The sequence below is a fragment of the Oryza brachyantha genome, chromosome 9 (assembly GCF_000231095.2).
Source record: "Oryza brachyantha chromosome 9, ObraRS2, whole genome shotgun sequence".
Classification (NCBI taxonomy): Eukaryota; Viridiplantae; Streptophyta; class Magnoliopsida; order Poales; family Poaceae; genus Oryza; species Oryza brachyantha.
In genome coordinates this window covers 14,904,843-14,925,026 of record NC_023171.2, presented here as the reverse complement: position 1 = coordinate 14,925,026, position 20,184 = coordinate 14,904,843, and the positions used below count along the sequence as shown (strand labels likewise).

General features: G+C 47.6%; 2 protein-coding genes and 1 long non-coding RNA gene across 4 annotated transcripts; 2 read left to right on the top strand and 1 right to left on the bottom strand.

Annotated features, from left to right (window-relative positions):
* The first annotated feature begins 2,908 nt into the window (after positions 1-2,908).
* On the top strand, positions 2,909-4,466 carry LOC102707709. The gene is made up of 2 exons (XM_015841155.2): positions 2,909-3,522; positions 3,633-4,466. Exons 1-2 carry the CDS (start codon positions 2,995-2,997, stop codon positions 4,233-4,235), a joined length of 1,131 nt encoding a protein of 376 aa, XP_015696641.2. The 5' UTR covers positions 2,909-2,994; the 3' UTR covers positions 4,236-4,466.
* A 527-nt stretch (positions 4,467-4,993) lies between these two features.
* LOC107304938 lies at positions 4,994-7,016 on the bottom strand. 2 transcript variants are annotated; one of them, XR_001550996.2, is made up of 3 exons: positions 6,531-7,016; positions 6,232-6,422; positions 4,994-5,325 (listed from the first exon to the last, which is right to left on the bottom strand). It is a non-coding gene; the product is annotated as an uncharacterized LOC107304938 (long non-coding RNA). The 2 variants fall into 2 exon arrangements; XR_001550995.2 differs by having other exon boundaries at positions 6,232-6,333.
* Positions 7,017-7,858: 842 nt separating this feature from the next.
* On the top strand, positions 7,859-9,619 carry LOC102707429 (probable E3 ubiquitin-protein ligase ARI5). The gene has a single exon (XM_040527360.1). It carries the CDS (start codon positions 7,859-7,861, stop codon positions 9,617-9,619), a length of 1,761 nt encoding a protein of 586 aa, XP_040383294.1.
* Positions 9,620-20,184: the final 10,565 nt, after the last annotated feature.

Below are 20,184 nucleotides of genomic sequence, written 5' to 3'. Positions count from 1 at the left end.
TATCGTTCTGTTCCAGCCACCACGGCCCATGCTTTGCGGTTACTTCTGAATTCCCGTCATGCTTTCAGGCTCTCATGTTCAATGCCAAACACTACATCATAAGGCAATGAAGGAGATTGCTCAAAACTGAATGTTAATACATGGTATGAAAGAATTCATGCTGAATGCCTGAATGAATGTAAACTAGTATGGCAAAATAATATATATGAAGGCAATTAAGTTATAGGTTAAATTACAGGAGATAAATAAAAGCTAGATGGTATCCTCTAGACAATTATTGTTAATGAAACAACATCATCGACATTTTAAATCCATCATCTGGAATGGTGTCCAAACATTACTAGGCAAGCAATTGCTATGGAAAAGACATATAGCATGGAAGAGTAGATACATTTTATTTTTTAAAAAAAATGGATTCGTTGCTGTTCCTGGAGAAAGAGAAGATCTGCCAAAGTAGGAAGCCAACATGTTTGAAAGCAAGACAAAATATGGACAACATTTTATTTTAGGCCGTTGAGAACGCTTCAGAACATAACAAAGTACACCATCAGAAGTTAATGACACTGTGTGTGGTGTGTGTCCAATAATAGTAGAACACAAGAAGACAACACCACGAAAACAAGACTTGCATGCTCTCTAGTTATCATCATCAACAACAACAACAACAACAACAACAAAAGGGATCTCCTATCGTATAATATCACAAACAATAAGTCAGTAATGCAGATGTTGTTTCTTCTTCTTTTTGCTTTGCAGAAAGACAGTATTGCATTAGTTGCTAGCATATATTAGGTTTAATACTGAAAAACGAACATTTGGGATACGTAAACACAAGTGCATGTTGATAGTTTTATACATTTATAGGAGTAATTAATCTGAGGAGAGTTCATTCCTCGGAGTTCATCCAGGAAGGGCTAATATGGATCGGTAAACAGAGCCATCATCCATATTTGATCCACTTCTCCCTTAAATGCATCGTTGTTCCCCAACCTAGGATATTTCATTTTCACGCGAAATTAGGCCGCAGATCATTCTATGTTACTTGAAACTATCTTAACACGTTACTACCTTTCATGAACAATCCTGGGAGAAGCATGTGCTGGGAGGCAGTATACTCAACAGCAACAATGGGATTTCCAGGGTAAATTCCCTTTCCCCAAAAGAAAAAAAAATCTAGGGTACATCCATCCACAATGGCACAAATTGTAGAGCTTCGTGCTCGCCATCTATAACCGGCGACCAGCAATCGGACGGAGGAGGGAGAGATGAGACGAGAGAGGAGGGCAGTACCACTTGGGGGGCCGGTGCCGCCGTCGATCGATGGCGCCCAAGTCCTCGACGGACGCGGGAGGCGGGGCCCTGTGCAGCCCGCGCGTGCTTCATCACGTTCAGCTGCTGCGCTCTCTGCTCCGCCGGCGCCCGAGGAAGGAGCCGCCATTGGGGAGGGAGGAGGAAGAAGACGCTGGCGCACGCGTCATCGCCGTGGTGGGCCAATATTCTTCTTGCCCTAAATGGACATTAGGCCCAAAACACCAAGCAGGCCTTGGCGTGGCTTAGCCCATGGAATTTTTTTTGTTTATAAATTTATCTTTTAAGAAAATACAAGGGATATATTTTCGTTTTCAACATTTGCAGGAATATAACCTCAATGCCTTTTTAGTTTTTAGGGGGTGATTTTAAATGAAAACTTTGTCGACTACAAAATTATAGATCTCCTGGAACACTATAATTTTGATATACAATTTGCCTCAATCCGACTTCATGTGACATGGTTAAAAAAATATAGAAGTAATATGTACCAAACTATATAGGAAATTTTGCATCTAGGCTCTTCCTATTTTCTAGGAGTGTGTTAAGGGGTCTAGATGCATGTTTTTCTCATACACTGATGAATATATGCTGTCATGAGCCCACGATCATATCTTACGCCCTCTAGCACGGTATCGAAAATGAAAATATGGTTTTGTATTTTTTTTAAGATTCCTATAAATCTAACATGCCGATTTTAATTTGACCGTAGTTTGGAGATTTCGAAATATTTCACCTTATATTTTGAGGTATTTACAAATTTACCAATGGTTTTTATCTTTTTATTTTTTTTCAAGGATGTGCATTCTGCGATAACGATTTTAAATACGTGACAAATTTACGATTACCCATTATATTTTTAGGGGGTGTTTGTTCCCCTGACTTTTTTAATCCCTGTCACATCGAATATTTTGACACTAATTAAAAGTATTAAATATAGACTATTAATAAAACCCACCTCATACTCTAGACTATTTCACGAGACGAATCTATTGAGCATAATTAGTCCATGATTAGCGAATGTGATGCTACAGTAAACATTTACTAATCGTAGATTAATTAGGCTTAAAAAATTTATCTAATGAAAAGCCTTTATTTATACAATTAATTTTGTTATCGGTCTATATTTAATACTTCTAATTAACGTCTAAATATTCAATGTGACAAATGACTGAAAAAATCTCTGGATCTAAACAACCACTTAGTACACAGGGAGTATAATAGACCGACAATTTACCAGCAGCGGCGCAGTACCGCGCTACGTACACGTAAGCCACAAAGTTATTACATGCACGGATGAACGATACATCATACACCCAATGGATAGATGTACTGATTAAGCAATGAATAGCCCTGTGCGACGCGCGTAATGAACGATCCGATCCTATGCAAAAATGCACCGCGACGTCGTCACGTCGCAACCGTACAGTACGCAAGCAAATTCGCAGTTGCTGCTCCAAGACGAGCCAGCCTGCAATTTGAATGAATGAGCTAGACGACCTCCACATGTTCAAAATTGAATAAAACTAAAACCAACAGTTTCGAATTCAAACTTCAAAACGGCGCCTCCCCACGTAGACCGCAACTAATCTCTCCTCCACTCCACTAGCCGCCGTCGCCGAGCGAGCGATCGAGCAGGTGGGGTGGGATATCGCACAAGAAACCACCGATCAGAAGGAGGTGGCCATGTCCGGCGACCACCACAAGAGGCAGCCGGCGCCGGCCGTGGCGACCACCGGCTGCTCCGGCCTCATGTCCTGCCTCTCCCTCCACCGCCGCGCGCCGCCGCCGCCGCCTGTTGCGCGCGGCAACGTCGGCGGCGTGGTGCCGCTGCGGCCGGGACAGGATGATGCGGCGGCGAAGGCGACGGCGGTAACTGCTCGTGCGTCAGCGGAGCAGTACCGGAGGAGGGTGCAGCTCCTGGAGGAGGAGGTCAGGAGGCTCGGGAAGCGTCTGGCCGCCGACGCCGATCACGGCGGCGGCGACAGCGTTAGTGGCGCCGCCGGTGCGGACACCATAGATCAGGTGAGCAGCCGCGGCAGCGCCACGGGCAACAGGTGCTTCAGCGGTGGCGTGCAGGAAATGGTGAGGCTGGAGGACGGTGGCTACCTGCACGAGATCAATCGGGTGGTGGGCACGCCGTGGGCGCGCCGGCGGCTGGCGCTGCAGGTGTCTCAGCCCGTCGTCGCCGAGAACGCCGCCACCGCGTCGGAGGTGTGCTAGCTTAATCCGTATCAAGATCCATGGATGCCAATCAGGTCTCACCCACTGCACACATTGTTTTGTTTGGCAATCAATCGCATTAATCATCTTCTCTGCTCTAGGTTCTTGACAAGATGACAGAGACGAGCGCAGAGGACATGTGCAGGTTCCTGGCGAAGACGATGCCAATCAAGGACATCGCCAGCCGGAAGCACACCGGCGACGTCGTCCGCAGGTCGGCGAGGCTGAACTCCGGCGACGACTTCTTGGAGGCTCTACTGTTCAAGGCAATGGACAAGATGGAAGTGCTGGTCCAGCAAGGCCTGAAGATTCAGATGACATGGACGGCTGACTCTGCTGCATCAACATCCACCGGCGACGGCGACCGGAGCCCGCAGGCGACGGCAGCCACCAAGGATTGCATGGTCTGCGTGGTCGTGATCCAGGTGAGGGACCCAACGGAAGGGTACGCCGCCATTGGCGACCCCATGATCGGGCTAATGGAGGCCACCCTGGAGAAGAGAGATGGCAAGGTGAAGCTGGAGATGCAGGGGATGCACGTTGCAGGCATCCTCCTCGTCGGTGCAAGCAGGAAGAGGACAGGTAATGGCAGAGCCATGATTTGGAGCACCTTCTTGAGACAGTGCGTGGGGTCTCCTAATGGCGGCGGCGGTGGCTGCCGGTGCAGCTATGTTCGGAATCCTGATCGTGTTTTCCGTCGGTAGATTAGATTAGATATTTTGGATGGTGGAGCCCAGAGTGATCAATTGATGCAAAACATTCCTCATGTGTCTAATAATGTTAATTAGCACTGTGTTGTTCTTAGAAGCAGAAGAGATATATAATAAATCTAATAAAGTTTGTGAACGTCATACATTTTATTTTTTTGACGTTAATGGTCTGTATGCAGTCTGATTTTTGTTGCCACGTGCTTAAGGGTGAGTTGGACAGTAAAGTGAAAGGGGATAAAAAGAAGATCACCGAGATGAATTAACACCCCCCTCCTCCGATAGAAATGTGCATACCGAAATCTCAAACCGTGATTTCCCGTTACCGCCCCTCTTTGGCCCATTTCATTTGATGGACTAATCTGGCCCTTCACTGGAGGGAATGAGGCCGGACCATTAGGTTCGTGGGCCAAACTATTTGGTACTTTGGCTGTTTGCAACCATCGATTTGACGTCATGTCTTTTGCGCATATATATATATATATATATATATATATATATATATATATATATATATATATGAGAAGCATCTATCCTACTACCAGGTGTAGCTACTCTCTTCACGTCAACGGTGCAGAAACATCTCTATACATATTTCTTCTCTCTTCCAACAGAAAATATAAACTCTATACATGTAGTTGTATTATTCATATGAGATTTAATAGTGTCTATACTTTCTGTTGGATGAGAGCAGAAACAGTTATGAAAATGTTTTTCATTATGAAGGTGCAGGGAGTAGCTAAGAAATATTTTTTTTCTTTTTATTTCAAGCAAGGAATGCAGATGGAGAAATGCTTGCAGCTGCCATGTCTGTTTGACGTCGTCTCGAGGTTGATATGCCAAAAAAAAAAAGAAGAAGAAACAAGGCAGGAAACAATAACAGAACAGTTCAAATTTTTGTAAGCAACTGCTCATAGTTCAAAGCAGCATCACACAACTATCTGCAAACTATGACACCAACCTCTCAAACAGTTAATAAACAATGTATTGCAAGTGCTTAAAGAAAGTGACAGGATAATTAAATCACATATCCACTCTGTAGGTGATTTATCTTAAAGCTCATTCACTCTAGTGAATCATCCAGGTTCTACAGATAAAAATTGATAAGTGTTAGTAATGTTCGAGCAATAACATTTAAAAAACTGGGTGGAATGAGATGAGAAAACACTGAAATAAAGCTGTTGTTTTTAAATTCTTTGATATATACACAGTTTGGGCATCATTCTTCTGAGTTCCAGGTGACAACACTCACAACAGTGTTCATGAACTGCATATCATTTTCTTTTCTCAATTTTCAGAAGTTTATCTATAAAATCTTTGAAGCCCATTGAATTTCCTGTGGGAAACTCTAATCTTTTGCCTCTAAACTCAATTCCGCTGTTAACAGTAGTTGACAATTTATAACTGTATTTTATTAAACCCAATGTCCATGTATATTCAGAGTGACAGATATCTGTAGGTTTATATAAGTATTTTCATAAACTCAATTGCACTGTTAGCAGTAGATTCAAAGGATAATTTTTAACAGTCAGAACTTATATATCTATATATCCCCATTTTCTTTTCATCTCAGTGGGAGTCCATTGCTAGAGATTGAGAGAAAACAAAAGGCAGGGAACAAAGCAACACCTATTTTAATTTCACCTTTATAAGATGCTGTAAACAAGCTAACTTTATCAGAGGGGGATAGTCCAAGGTAAAAGTTGTACATATATATATTTCACACACGTGTAGCTGCCAGGAAGATTCATGTACTTGCCATATACAGCTCAATAGAAACCAGCTACTCTGTTTATGCAGCATATACTCACCAAAACATTTTTAAGCAATTATTCACTAATAGAACAAATAAGCAATTATTGGATAATTGATCAAACATATCATTGAGTGAGTGCATTTATTAAAATTTAACTAACTGAAATCATCAGTTTGGGACTCACTAACCCCTGCAGCACAAATATAACGAAGCAAGTAACGCAATGGAAACTGATACCTCGAAGTATTGTGGGCCTAATGGTGTTTTGCAGCTTCACCGGTGTGATTTCAGTCACTAACATGGCGCTTGATTCCTTATGCTCTACAGAATACTTAGGTCCTGGCAAATTTCAATTCGGTGAGCAGATAATGAACATCAATGTGACATTCTGCCTAATGTAACAGATCAACATCACAAAGTTTCACCATCTAGCACAGGAGAAGAGAACCGTCCGTGAGCTCTATCATGTTGGCCTCCAAGGTTTGAGTTTTTTCACCAAAAGATGGATACTTTATGAGATTGGTCGGATGCTTTACCTCCAAAACCAGAAACCACCTAGGCATGGCGATGGCGGAAACCCCGGATGCTGCCGACAGAGGCCACGCACAGCGCCCTGTTGCCGGGCTCAAGCCGGCGACGGAGTCGTCCGCGGCCGTTGTCCACCGAGCACGGGCCGGCCGCAGCCGCGGCCGTGCAGTCGTAGTTGTCCGCCCGCGCAGCCGCAGTCGTCCGCCGCCCGAGAACGGGGCGGCCGCAGCCGAAGCCGTAGTCGTCCGCCGCCACTATCCGCCGAGCACGAACCCTAAGCGTAAACGGATCCGGCCTCGCTCTACCTCCTCTCCAGCCGGCGCCGACCCTCGTCGATGCCGTCGCCAGGACGTCGCCGCCGCCTCCCCTCCATGCTAGCGTCGGCCCCTCGTCGACGCCGTCGCCAGGACGTCGCTGCCTCCTCCCCACGCCGGCGGCGCCTCCCTAACCGGTGGCCAGGAGCCCAGATGTGGGAGGCGAGGGATGCGGGAGTAGTGAGAGGGGGGGGGGGGGGGGGGGGGGGGGGGGGGTTGTACCTGTCAGCAATGGTGGCGGCACCACCATTACACACACTTTAGTCATATAAGATTTATACCTAAAAATTATATATATAAACTTTATGCATGTAAATTTATATATATATATTTTATACATCTAAACTTATATATATATAATTATTATACAAACACACATACATAATCTCTATATGAAAATCTATATAGATATAAAAATTATATATGCATAAAAAATTTATAGATATAAACTTAATATAGAAAAGTCTTTGTACATATAAATTTATACGGTAAACATGATACACACGTAAAGATAAAAATTTTATTTCGTAAAATAAAAGGCCTCGTACCTTGCATTACTGGGCCTTTATTCTCTCAGCCCACCAAATCCCGGCTCAACAAGCTCTCCAATGGGCTGTTCGCGCGCGCGTGCTAAATCGTCCTATATGGGCGGACGATTCCCGGCCGAGTCCGCGAAAATTCATGTGCACGCACGACTCCTGCTGCGGCCTGGGCCCGTTTGTCTATGCCTCCGCATTCGCTCCTCCGTGTGTCCCGCCGGTGAGTTCAACGCGGTGCACGTTTACGCTAGCCCAGGCCCGCTTGGCAGCGTCAAAATCGGAGTCGGAGTTTGAGCCAAAGTCAAAATCGGGTTAAGCATAAAATGGTCTCCTAATCGGAGTTGATCGTGGGCCCAATAAAAGTGGCAGCAGCAACGTTGATGCTGTCCAGATAGTCAGGAATTCAGTTGAAAAAACTAGCCGGCTGACAAATAGATCCACAAGATTAGGCTAAACCCTTATCGATAATCCGACGTCTCGGCTATGGCCGACCTCGACGTCGACGATTACTATAGCGATGACTTGGACGATTACTACAGCCATGGCCTGGAAGATTACTACGGTGATGGCGTGCTTGAAGACGGCGACGATAATTGTGGTTGGGAGGCGGCTCACGAGCCAGTGGACGGCACCGGCGACGACGATGATTGTGGTTTGCACGAGGATCAGGAGATGGAGAACGTTGGGTCGGCGATGGAGAAGGCGTACGTCGTGCTAACCGAGGACGGTGTACGCGCGCGACAGGAGGAGGACGTAGCCATGGTCTGCGAGGTGCTCTCGGTCCCGCCGGGCTTCGCCGCCGTCCTCCTCCGCCACTTCAAGTGGAGCCCCGATCTGCTCCAGGAGGCGTGGTTCTTGGACGAGTGGCGGGTACGCGACGCCGTCGGGTTGCCGCCGGGCGGCGCCGCGCCAATGCTGGATAACAGCCGGCGGCCGCTCACCTGCGCCATCTGCTGCGACCAGTTCTTCGCCGGCTGGATGAGGTCGGCCGGGTGCTCCCACTTCTACTGCGTCGAGTGCTGGCGTGGGTACGTCCGCGCGGCGGTCGTCGACGGCCCGCGGTGCCTGTCGCTCCGGTGCCCGGACCCGTCCTGCTCGGTGGCCGTCGTGCGGGAGCTGGTCGACGCTGTCGCCAGCAGAAAGGACAAGGAGTGGTACGCGACGTTTGCGCTCCGGTCGTACGTGGAGGAGAGCACCCGGCTCAAGTGGTGCCCTGGTCCCGAGTGCACCGTCGCCGTAGAGTTCATCGGCGGCGGCGGCGGCGAGGACATGCAGGACGACGTGGAGTGCACGCACGGGCACGAGTTCTGCTGGCGGTGCGGCGAGGAGGCGCACCGGCCGGTGTCGTGCGAGACGGTGCGGGCGTGGACGGAGAAGAACGCCCTGGAGTCCAAGACGGCGAGCTGGGTGCTGGAGAACGTGAAGCACTGCCCTCGTTGCCGGCTGCCGATCGAGAAGAACCAGGGCTGCATGCACATGACGTGCCGGCCGCCATGCCGCCACGAATTCTGCTGGCTCTGCCTCCGCCCGTGGGACCAGCACAAGACCGGCGAGAGCGTGTTCGGCTGCAACGTGTACAACCAGGCCAAGGCCGCCGGCGAGGTCAGCCTCGAAGAGGAGCAGCGCAAGCAGGCCATGGCGTCGCAGGACAGGTACCTCCACTTCTACGAGCGGTGGGCGGCGCACGGCAAGGCGCGCCAAAGAGCGGTGGACGACATGGCCGACCTCGAGAGCCGCTTAGAGGAGCTGTTCGCCCTGACGGGCGTGCCGGTGACAGACTTAGGCTTCCTGCCGGAGGCGTACCAGCAGATCGCCGAGTGCCGGCGGCTGCTCCGGTGGACGTACGCCTACGGGTACTACCACCTGGGCACCGGGCGCGACGCCGACGAGGAGCGCCGCACCATGGTGGAGTGCGCGCAGGGCGAGGCCGAGCGGCAGCTGGAGAGGCTTCACGAGTGCGCGGAGCACGAGAGGGAGGAGCTCGTGGCCACGGTGATGAAAATGAACGCGCCGTCCAAGCAGGTCCGGACTGCCGAGCTGGAGCCGGAGGAGGAGTTGCGGAAGAAGCAGCAGCACAAGGGCGCCGAGATGGTCATGGCCTACCGGCAAAAGCTCGCCGGCCTCACCGGCGTCACCAAGACCTTCTTCCGTAACCTCGTCAGAGCATTCCAGGACGGCCTGTCGGAGGCGGGACCTGCTGCCGCCGATGCAAATCCGGCACTGAGCTCCGGCGACCCCTGCTGATCATCTCTAGGCTAGGCGACAGCACGCAGGCTACGCGTGCAAATAGGTCGTCGTTGTTGCACTATTGCTTTAGACAAATCCATCTTGATTCATTGCTTGTACCAACATATTTCGATTAAAAAATACATCTCGATATACTATATTTTTTGGTGTAAAAATTTAGTAACTTTAGGTAAAATGTACATCGAGATATCAAATTTTTGCACTATATTTTAAGGATGGTAAAAAACCATTTATTTTAAGAGATGATGGTGTTGATTTTTTACCCACCACTCGTTTAATTTAAAAAAATATATGTAAATTTATGAAAATATAAGTTAAATTAAAATATATGGTGTAATAAATCCAATTATAACAAAGTAAATGATAATCATGTAATTTTTTAAATAGACGGTAAACGTGTGTCAAAAAATCAACGATGTTATCTGTTAAAATACTTGACAAAGGTGTACTTAATACTCCCTTCATTTTTTTTCTTTCAAGTTATTGACTTTTTTATTTAATTTTTTATGTAGATATACATAATTATAAATTATACTTAAAGTATCTTTAGTAATAAATCATATAATAACTAAGTAATTGATGATTATTGTTAACGATAAAATTGGACAATTGAAGCCGTTAAAGATAGATATTATAGATCAGATATGTACACCCATGGTCCTCGTGACTTCAATCAATAAAAATTCAACGTATCGTGGCCTTTACACTTTCAACAAAGTGAGTTATATGCATGAAAGCTTTTAAAACTGAATGAGGACATTAATTGTCAAAATCCAAAATTCAGACATACAAGTTCTGCAGAAAAAAGTGAAATATGTAGTAGAGCAACATGGATGGAAAATATACAATTTTTGAAATTTATTGTATGGTTTTGATAATGGACTTTGCTGAAAACAAGCAAGAAAACAACTAATTAACTTGCAATTAATTATCAGGTATCTATCAACGCCTAAATACAAAATACAGTTGCTACAATCATCGAGTCAAAATCGGTTTGAAACTAATTATCCCTTGTTTATTTCCTATAATTTTTCATGTTTATCCATAGCATCTTGAACATATCTATAGAGCATTAAATATAGTTAAAAATAATTAATTATATAGTTTGGAAGTAATTTACAAGACGAAGTTTTTAAGCCTAATTAATCCATGATTAGCCATAAATGGTACATTAACTAATATGTACTATTCATAGATTAATCAGACTTAAAAATTCCGTCTTGTGTTTTCCTGATACTCCATATAATTAGTTTTTTTAATTAGTTCTCAAAATATTCTTTCGACATTTGGTCAACCATCTAATGTGACATCCAACATGAAAATTCCCGTGAACTAAACATGCCCGGCGGCCTGTACATCAGCACTCACGAGGTCCACCGAGTGTTGTGGAATAAGGAATACGGGTATCGGACGGGTAAGGAACCGTCAAATGATTAGTCAGAATACGAATAATTAAACGGAATTATACGGATTTTATACATTCACTCTAGTGCATATGTTTTTATGTTAATGGTTATAGTTGATGGATATTATACAATTTTAACTAGCTATACTTGTACTTTTCTATAATTATATCATGAAAACATCATTATTTGTTTAAAGAATACAAATAACGATGGATTAATACAACTAGGCTTGTCTACGAAAGCGAGTGCAGTTGTGGTGTAAGGCTACAATAGTTTAATAAACACACTTTTAGGTTAATTACATCGATTAGACTAAATATGACTAATTAATTGTCTTATTTGGTTGCATAGTTGTACTAAAATTTACTCCTACTCCGACTCGACGATACGGTACAGATCGATCACCATTTTCGTATATACGAGGTCCACGTCCACGGAGTGCCGCACGGGACGTAAGATATGACAGCGAGCAGAGGCGGCGCAGCGGCGAGTTCTTCCGCTTGGCGTTCCAGGCCATCGGCCATTTCTTCGACAAAAGGTCCGGCTTCCATAGCAACGACTAATTAATCCACCACGACGACGAGCTAGCGTGTGTATCGTACAAAACCTGTAACTGTAATACGTACGTACGTACACACGTACGACCGTATTTACGTACGTGTGTATACCTAACTGGTGTTCGTCTCTAAAAAACTAGTATTACTCTAGCTACTATATGTGTATATATGTGTGTGTTTGGATTTTTTTTCTTTTTCATTTTTTTTCCGGTAGCAGTGCCGGTTTGTTTTTTGAATTGTTCTATGTACGTATGTATTCATGTACTGTGACATTATACGTCTAATGATAAATATATATGAAAACACACGTGTAACATAATTGTCGTTGTTGTCTTCAAACATGCAATCGCCGCAGTAATCTTTTATTTATTCGTCGTACTGATTATGCGAGTCACCGAAGTAGTAATCGTCAACGTCGAAGTCGGTTATGTCCGGGGCGACGATCAAGCAACGGTGCCGGCGGATTATCGGCAAGGGTTTAGCCTAATCTTGTAGATCTATTAGTCACTCTTGATTGCTATTTGTCAGCTGGCTAGTTTTTTAGCTGAATTTCTAATTATCTCACCCGTATCAACATTTCTACTGCCACTTTTATAATCTCGCGACCAACTCCGACTCCTATCAGAAGCCTATTTCGAAACCCGACTTTGACTCTGGCTCCAACGTCTAGTAGGAGCCCATTTTATGCTTGATCAGACCCAAAACCCGATTTTGACTTTATTTGATTTTGGTAATGGATTTTACTTAAAATAAGCAACCGAAAACTAATTAAAACATATAATTACCAGGTTAACAACTACTCAATGTCTATCTACAAATATTGCGGTCATTGAGTTAAAATCGGATTAAAACTAATTAGTAATCATGATTAGAGAAAGTGTTGGATCACTTGTGGCTACAGAGGTGTGTTAAATATAGACGCGATTAAATAAACGTTAATACTCATCTCTTAATTTGTATGAATTGAGAAATGCTAGATTAAAAAAAGAAACAATTGAAAATGTTCGATTAAAAGACATAGATCCAAAAATGATGTCTTTTTAAAAATAAAGAAACGGGAAGAGAGACGTCAGAATAAAATAGAGCATTAAAAATATTAAAACATATATTAAATATGGAAAATAGAAATTAATAATTTAAATGTAGGAAATAAATTAAACTTACATTTTATTGCATTGAAATAAAGTTCACAAAAGTATGTATTACTAGACTTAAAAAACTATAAACAACTCTTCTAGATATATCTCATAAAGTACTAAAAGCTCCTAATAACATAACAGCAAAATAATTCTCACAATATATTTTCTCTCATCCTCAACTTGCACTTTAGAACCTAGCCTTCTAACCTCTTATATAGGCCTAGCGTCTCTGTTTATACCATTGGGAAAGGACCAAAAAAACCCTCAAAATATAACCCCTACTCCAATTCATCTCAGCCGTCAGATTTAACATCAAGGCTTTAAAATAAGAAACGTCTCCATTTTTATGGTTGCAACAGCTAATCCATCAAGCCACAGAAAATCTGGTCGACATAGCTGTCTTCGCGGTCTCTGAAGCGCACATGAGTTCGTGCCTTACCACACATTGGCGCTGGATTAGGGCATGAACAATGTGGGTATCCTCATCAAGTAGCTCTAGAGGAGAGAAAATGTGCCACGTGGTCTGAGTCCACTCCTTTTTTCACAATGGTGAGTAGCTTGCTTATGTCTTTGGTTTTACATGTGTCACACCCGGAGTTTCGTCCTAAGCCTAAGTCGTAAAAAGAAATCCGTAAATAACAATTGGCTTAATTAACTCAGGAAAAATCCCTCTAAAAGGATTAATTCACTTAAATCGAGGCTCGCAAATCGACTAACAGGATTTAAATTCAAATTGCAGAAGTATAAAATTTGGCCAAACAAATTAATTTAAAACTCGGCAAAAGTGGGGTTTTCCTTTTTCCCTCCTTTTTCCTTTCTTTTTCCCTTCCTTCTCAAATTGGGCGGAAGTCCAATTTTCCTCCCTCTCTCTTTTTCCTTTTTCTTTCTCTTTTTCTTTTCCTTCCCGGGCCGGCCCAGCCGAGCCGGCCCATCCTCCTCCTCGGCCGGCCCAGCCGACCGGCCTCCCTCCGCCCGCCACCGCGCGCTCCGCCTGGGCCGCCGCTCGGCCCAGCTAGCCGCTCGCCCGCGCCGCGAGTCCGCGTCGCCTCCCTCCTCTCTCCCGCGCCACTGACAGGTGGGGCCCACCCGTCAGTGACTGTTCCGCGCCCGCGCCCGCGACGCGCCGCGTCCGAGCCGAACTCCGCCGCCGCGCCGCAACCACCGCCGCCGCATCTGCCGCCGCCGGGACCGCGTCGTCGCCGACTCGGTCTCCAACCTCCGCCCGCCCTAGCCGGTCGCCGCCACCCTATAAATCCCGAGTCGCCGCGCGCCGTCGCTCGCTTTCCATCGTCGCTCGAGTCGCCGCCGCGCTGCCGCCGTTCGTCGCCACCGCGCAATCTCGTCGCCCGTCGCCGGTCGTCGCCGCTCTGTTGCGTCACCACCTCCGTCCCTCTGTCGTCGACTTGTTGCCGCTCTCGCCGTCACCAGGGAGCCTCCTCGGCGCCGCGCGTTCCCTCGTCGCCCGGCCGCCGCCGCGTCTCGCCCGTCGCTGCCGCCGATCGATCTCCACCGCCACCACCGATCTCCCGCACCCGCCCGCGTCGCCACCTTCGCCTCGGTCTCGCCGACCCGTCCGCGCCCTCGCCGTCGCCGGTGAGCCACCGCACCCTCCTCCCCTCTTTCTCCCCCTTTCCGGCCGACCGCCGCCGAGTCGCGTGCCGTCGCCGGACGAGGCCGAAGCCCGCCGCTCCCGTCGGCCACCGTGGTCGTCGTCGCCTCCGCGTCGCCGACGTCTGGCCGCCGTCTCTTGCGCCCGCGCGTGCCGCGCTGCCGCCGCTCGCCAGCCGCCGTCTCTTGCGCCCGCGCGTGCCGCGCTGCCGCCGCTCGCCAGCCGCCGTCTCTTGCGCCCGTGCGTCGCCGCCCCGGCCGTCGTTGCCGTCGCGCCGTCACCGCTCGCCGGTCGTCGCCGTCGCCGTCGCCGTGCGCCGCCGCCGCCGCGTCGCCCGCCGCTCCCGCCGGTCGCCGCCGTCCGCCGAGCCGCGCGTTCGGTCCCCAGCTCTCTGTTCCCTCTCGCTGACGAGTGGGTCCCACTCGTCAGTCACTCCCCGCGCCCGCTCTCTCTCTCTCCTCCCGGGTCCCGCATGTCAGTCTCTCCCTTCCCCCTCTCTCTCACCGACAGGTGGTCCCCACCTGTCAGCCGTCAGCTTCCTCTCTCCTCGCTGACGTCAGCAGCCCCATTAATTGCGCAATAATTGATTTAGGACTTTTCTGTTTAGTTAAAAAACCGAGAAAACTTCTAAAATTCATAAGTAATTCATCTAGTCTCCGTTTAGGTCCATTCAAATTTCATTAAATTCATAAAATTATCAAGAATCCATTAAAAATAGTTTCTTTTGCTGTTTCAGTAGAGTTTGTGCCTGTTTTATTTATTTTTGTGCTTTGTCGCTTAGATTCGGACCCCGCCGAAGAGCCGGTTTACTTCGAGATCGTCGCCGAAGTTGCCCAAGGGCCAGAGCAAGGCAAGTGACACTCATCCTTGAACATATTGAACCCATTATTGCAAATTCCCCGCTTTATTATTTCAAATATGCATTGTTTTAATTAAAGTACTTACTTTATGCTATTTTCGGGTAAACCTTATTATTATGCCGTTGTTTATCCAACTTTGTTCATTGCTGGACCAGGGGTAACTTGATTAGAGTCAGGCCTAGGTTAATGCTTAGCCATGCTTAGAACAAGTAGCTCATGGGATCACATTTAATTGTGCTTAGTTCTGAATAGCCGAGATAATGATTCACTACCCGGTTCGGGTTAATGTCAACTAAAATATTGATAATGGTGGGCTGTGGGTGCATGGTTTTGAGAGTCGCACCCATGGCGATTAAGGACCGGTTCACGGGAAACCCTGGAAGTCGATAAGTGCTAACCACATGCCGAAATGGGTAAGGTGGGATTTGGAGCATGACTTCGAACTATTTGACGTACCCAGGCAAGGGTAGGCGTGATGGAGTATGGACGGGCAATCGTGGTGTAACGAAAGCTTCTCCTGCTTCCGGATCTACCGAGGCGCAAGAGGGGACTGCCCGACTTGGTGTAAAGGAGGGGGTGAAACCTGAAGTGTGGTACGATTAAATAGGGAGGGTTGTGTAACGGGTCCTATCACGGTCTCCTTTCCGGTATGCCGTGGTGGTATGTCGGCGCACGTTCAAGTGTAGTGGAGTCGTGTCTTGTGGGTACAGTAGTACACCTCTGATCAGAGTATAAACTATTCGAATAGCCGTGCCCACGGTTACGGGCGAACTCCCAGCTTCACTGTGATTAGTGAACCCTAATAACTTGAGTAAAATCTGTTGTCACTTGGGACCACTGCAGCGTGGGGTAACGTTGAGTAGTGGTTGGGCCTGTTGCAACGTGGTGTAACGTTGGACAGTGTTGTGGTATTTTACAACTGCTTATTTTATTTATGCTTTACTGTATTTAAATTACCTTTATTTCTTTCAGTCTCTGTTATTTATTTAAATTGCTGCTTTGTCGCAACTAACCCGAGCCTGTCCTTGTTAATCCCATTGCATCATTTGTTTCCCCCTTGTCCGTGTTACTTGTTGAGTACGGTGGTTTGTACTCAGCCTTGCTTACCTTTCCCAACCCAGAGCTAGAAGCAGAGTCCGATGGAGGTGCCTCTCAGGAGTGAGCTGTTCCGCCGTCGAAGTGTTGCCTGTGGACTGGAGCCGTACCCGCTGGAGCTAGTCTGCCCCTTTGTTTTTCTTTCCGCTGCATTTCCGCTAGAATAAGTGTAATTTTTCAGTTGTTTATAAGAACGATGGTTATGTAATCAACATTGTCTTTTTGTGTACCCTGGCTGGTCCTGGACAGGGATTCAATACACAATTAAGTTCAGAAATTCGTGTGAGTAATTTCTGGGCGTGACAAGTTGGTATCAGAGCCAGGTTTGACCGTAGGATCAGCCCAATGGAAACCCTAAGAGCCCTCTGCTTTTCATGTTTGTGCATAGTTTGCGAAAGTGGGAGTGTTTTTCAAAAGCGTGAGTGATTTAAAAAGACAAAACCCCTTTTGTTGAAAAGCGTGAGTAAATCGATTTACGGGTAAAACTTTATTTACTTTTTTTTTTTCTTTTATGATTTATTTATCTTGAAATAAAATTTTGCATCTATTGATTCCAAATCCTTGTGCTCTTTAGATGGCTGACCACCCCTTGTACCATCGTGGAAACGGAATGGCTGGATTCGTGGCAGAGTTGGCAAGAGTCTCATTCACCGCAGGATACCCCTATGAGCCGGAGTACACCACGATCCATCCTCTTGAAGGCGAGTTTCCCCACCGAGTAAGATTGGAGCTACATGGAATCCCCGGTTTCCTCCCTAACTTGGAAGCAGAAGGAGCTGGAGGTTCGCATGAGCATGCCTGCCAGGAAGCTGCCTACAGTCTGATGACAACGCTCAGGGCCAGGCATGACCTGACGTTTCGGCATTCGGCTTATCGGTATCACCCTGGTCGTGGATCCAATTCCATGGTCAGTAGGTTTCGGTCTGCCCGAAGTGAGCAAGACCCTACCTTCGGTAGGATGTGCACGGTGCTGCAGGGCCTCGACCAGATGCATCACGACCTCCACGAAGCGTCCAAGGCTCTAAACGACGCCAAGCTCACTCAGATCGCTCGTCTGCAAGATGAGGTCGACCGCTTGAAGAAGGAGAATGCCAGGCTCAAAGGACTCCCAGAGCCCGAAGGTGCAAGGTGTCGCACGACGGCAAGGAAGCGAACCCGTGGACCGCCCAGAGTTCAGTCCTACCCCGGTGCCCCGGATGGATCAGGACCCCTGATGCAGATAGTGCCAACCTCTCCGACCCCAGTGCCCGAGGAAGGTGTCTCCCCGTTCAACGCAACAAGGAACCGCAACAGGGTCGTCACGGTCTCGAGCAGCAGCGAGTCCGCTTCTGGTGAAGATGAAGATGGCCTCCCCAGCAACTCAAGAAGCCGCTCTGAAGACGAGGAAGAAGATCCGTCCCCTGTCGTCGATCGTCGCTCTCCTTCCGTGCCCTAGACGCCGCCCTTAGCTTCGTTTTAGTCGTTGTGTGCTAGTTTTGGTGTGTTAGGTTTGCTTCGCTTGGGGCTAGTGGTGAACCATAGCAGTAGTGGGGTTATGGTTGTGCCGCCAGGAGTTGTGTGGTTTTTAAGTGTGTTTCTTAAGCAAGACAATTACAGTTCACTAATTAAATAAAGCCCCTGTTTGCTTAGTCGTTTCTTTTTCTTCTTTCTCTTTCTGTCCTCCCGCCCCGCAGATGGTGAACACCCGCCACGGCAACCGCGACACCGACCAGTCCAGCACCGGAGGACCGCCCCCGCCGCCCCCACCAGAGAACCCGTCGCTTGCCCAGGTTCTTGCTAACCAGACGCAGATGCTCTCTTGGATGATGCAGCAGATGCAACAGCAACAGCAGCAACACCAACAACTGCTACAACAGCTTCTAAATCAAAGTCAGAATAACCAGCAACAGCAGGGACCACCCCCAGTGCAGTCCAAGTTGCCGGAGTTCCTCCGCGTCCGTCCCCCAACTTTCTCAAGCACCACCAACCCCATGGAGGCAAGTGATTGGCTCCATGCTATCGAGAAGAAGCTCAACTTATTGCAGTGCACTGACCAAGAGAAGGTTTCCTTCGCCGCACATCAACTGATGGGTCCCGCCTCCGCTTGGTGGGATAATTTCCTGGCTACCCGCACTGCTACCACAGAAGTGACTTGGGCGGAGTTCTGTCTTAACTTCCGCAAGGCCCATATCCCTGACGGGATAGTCACCCAGAAGAAGCGTGAGTTCCGCGCTCTGCAGCAAGGTACCAAGACAGTGACAGAGTACCTTCATGAGTTCAATCGCCTAGCGCGATACGCTCCCGAGGATGTCCGCACCGACGCCGAAAGGCAAGAAAAGTTCCTCGGAGGCTTGGATGATGAACTGAAGAAGCAGTTGCTTTCGGGCGACTATGCTGATTTTGAGAAACTAGTGGACAAGGCCATCCGTCAAGAGGACCAGCACCTCCAGATGGACAAGAAGAGGAAGGCTTCGCAGTTCAGGTCTAACCAGCCGCCTCCTCAGAAGCCCCGATTCCACACCGGTCCCTATCCTCAGAATCAACAACACGGGCAATCAACCTTCATTGTCCGCCAACATCGTCCTTACAACCCCAACAACTTCTCCAGTGCTTCGTCCCAGCGTGCTCCACCTCAACGCGCTCTTCCTGCCCTAGCTCCCCGGCAACAGAATGCTCCTCCACCGACAGCTCAACCTCCTCCAGCCAGGAAGGATGCGGGTGCAAAGCCTGGGGTGTGCTACAACTGTGGCGACCCAGGTCACTTTGCTGACAAGTGCCCGAAGCCGAAGCGCAGTGGGCAAAGGTTTGTGCAAGCTCGCGTGAATCACGTCACCGCCGAAGAAGCACAGGCTGCGCCAGAAGTAATACTGGGTACGTTTCCTGTCAACTCCGTACCTGCTACAATACTTTTTGATTCTGGTGCTACACACTCTTTTATTTCAAGGAAGTTTGTGGGAATGCTTGGGTTAAAAAGGGAAAAGTTAAGAGATCCGATGCGGGTTAACACTCCAGGGCATAGTATGTTTTCGGACCTTTATAGCCCTGTTGTGCCCATAGAAATCCAAGGGACACCCTTTCTAGCCAATCTCATCCTTCTCGAATCTAAAGACCTAGATGTCATTTTGGGAATGGACTGGCTTACCAAGCATCAAGGAGTGATTGATTGTGCCAAGCGTACAGTCACCTTGACCAGTGAAGAAGGTAAAGTGGTGACTTATCAGTCGCTGGAGTCAGTGTCAACCAGGACTTGTTTGAATCAGATGGAAGCCGAAGAGCAGCCCTCGGAAAAAGACAAAGACCCAAAGAAGTTGGAAGACATACCAGTGGTTTGTGAGTATCCGGAGGTGTTTCCAGATGATCTCACAACGATGCCGCCAGAAAGAGAGATCGAGTTCCGTATCGACTTGGTACCCGGAACCGCACCGATCTATAAGAGACCCTACAGGATGGCCGCCAATGAGATGGCAGAAGTGAAGAAGCAAGTGGATGAACAGCTTCAGAAAGGTTACATCCGCCCGAGTACCTCGCCTTGGGGTGCCCCGGTTATTTTTGTTGAGAAGAAGGACAAAACTAAGAGAATGTGTGTGGACTATCGTGCTTTGAACGATGTCACTATCAAGAATAAGTATCCTCTGCCAAGGATTGATGACCTATTTGATCAGTTGAAGGGAGCCAGAGTTTTCTCCAAGATCGATTTGAGATCAGGGTATCACCAGTTGAGAATTCGGGAAGAAGATATCCCTAAGACGGCATTCATTACTCGCTATGGCTTGTATGAGTGTACGGTAATGTCGTTTGGACTTACCAATGCCCCGGCATTCTTCATGAATCTCATGAATAAGGTGTTCATGGAATACCTGGATAAGTTTGTGGTTGTCTTCATCGACGACATTCTTGTCTACTCCAAGTCAGAAGAA

Coding starts and splice junctions, on each gene's coding strand:
- LOC102707709 (XM_015841155.2), top strand. CDS start 2,995: ATGTCCGGCGACCACCACAAGAGGCAGCCGGCGCCGGCCGTGGCGACC. Junction 3,523..3,632: donor ACGCCGCCACCGCGTCGGAG/GTGTGCTAGCTT, acceptor TCTCTGCTCTAG/GTTCTTGACAAGATGACAGA.
- LOC102707429 (XM_040527360.1), top strand. CDS start 7,859: ATGGCCGACCTCGACGTCGACGATTACTATAGCGATGACTTGGACGAT.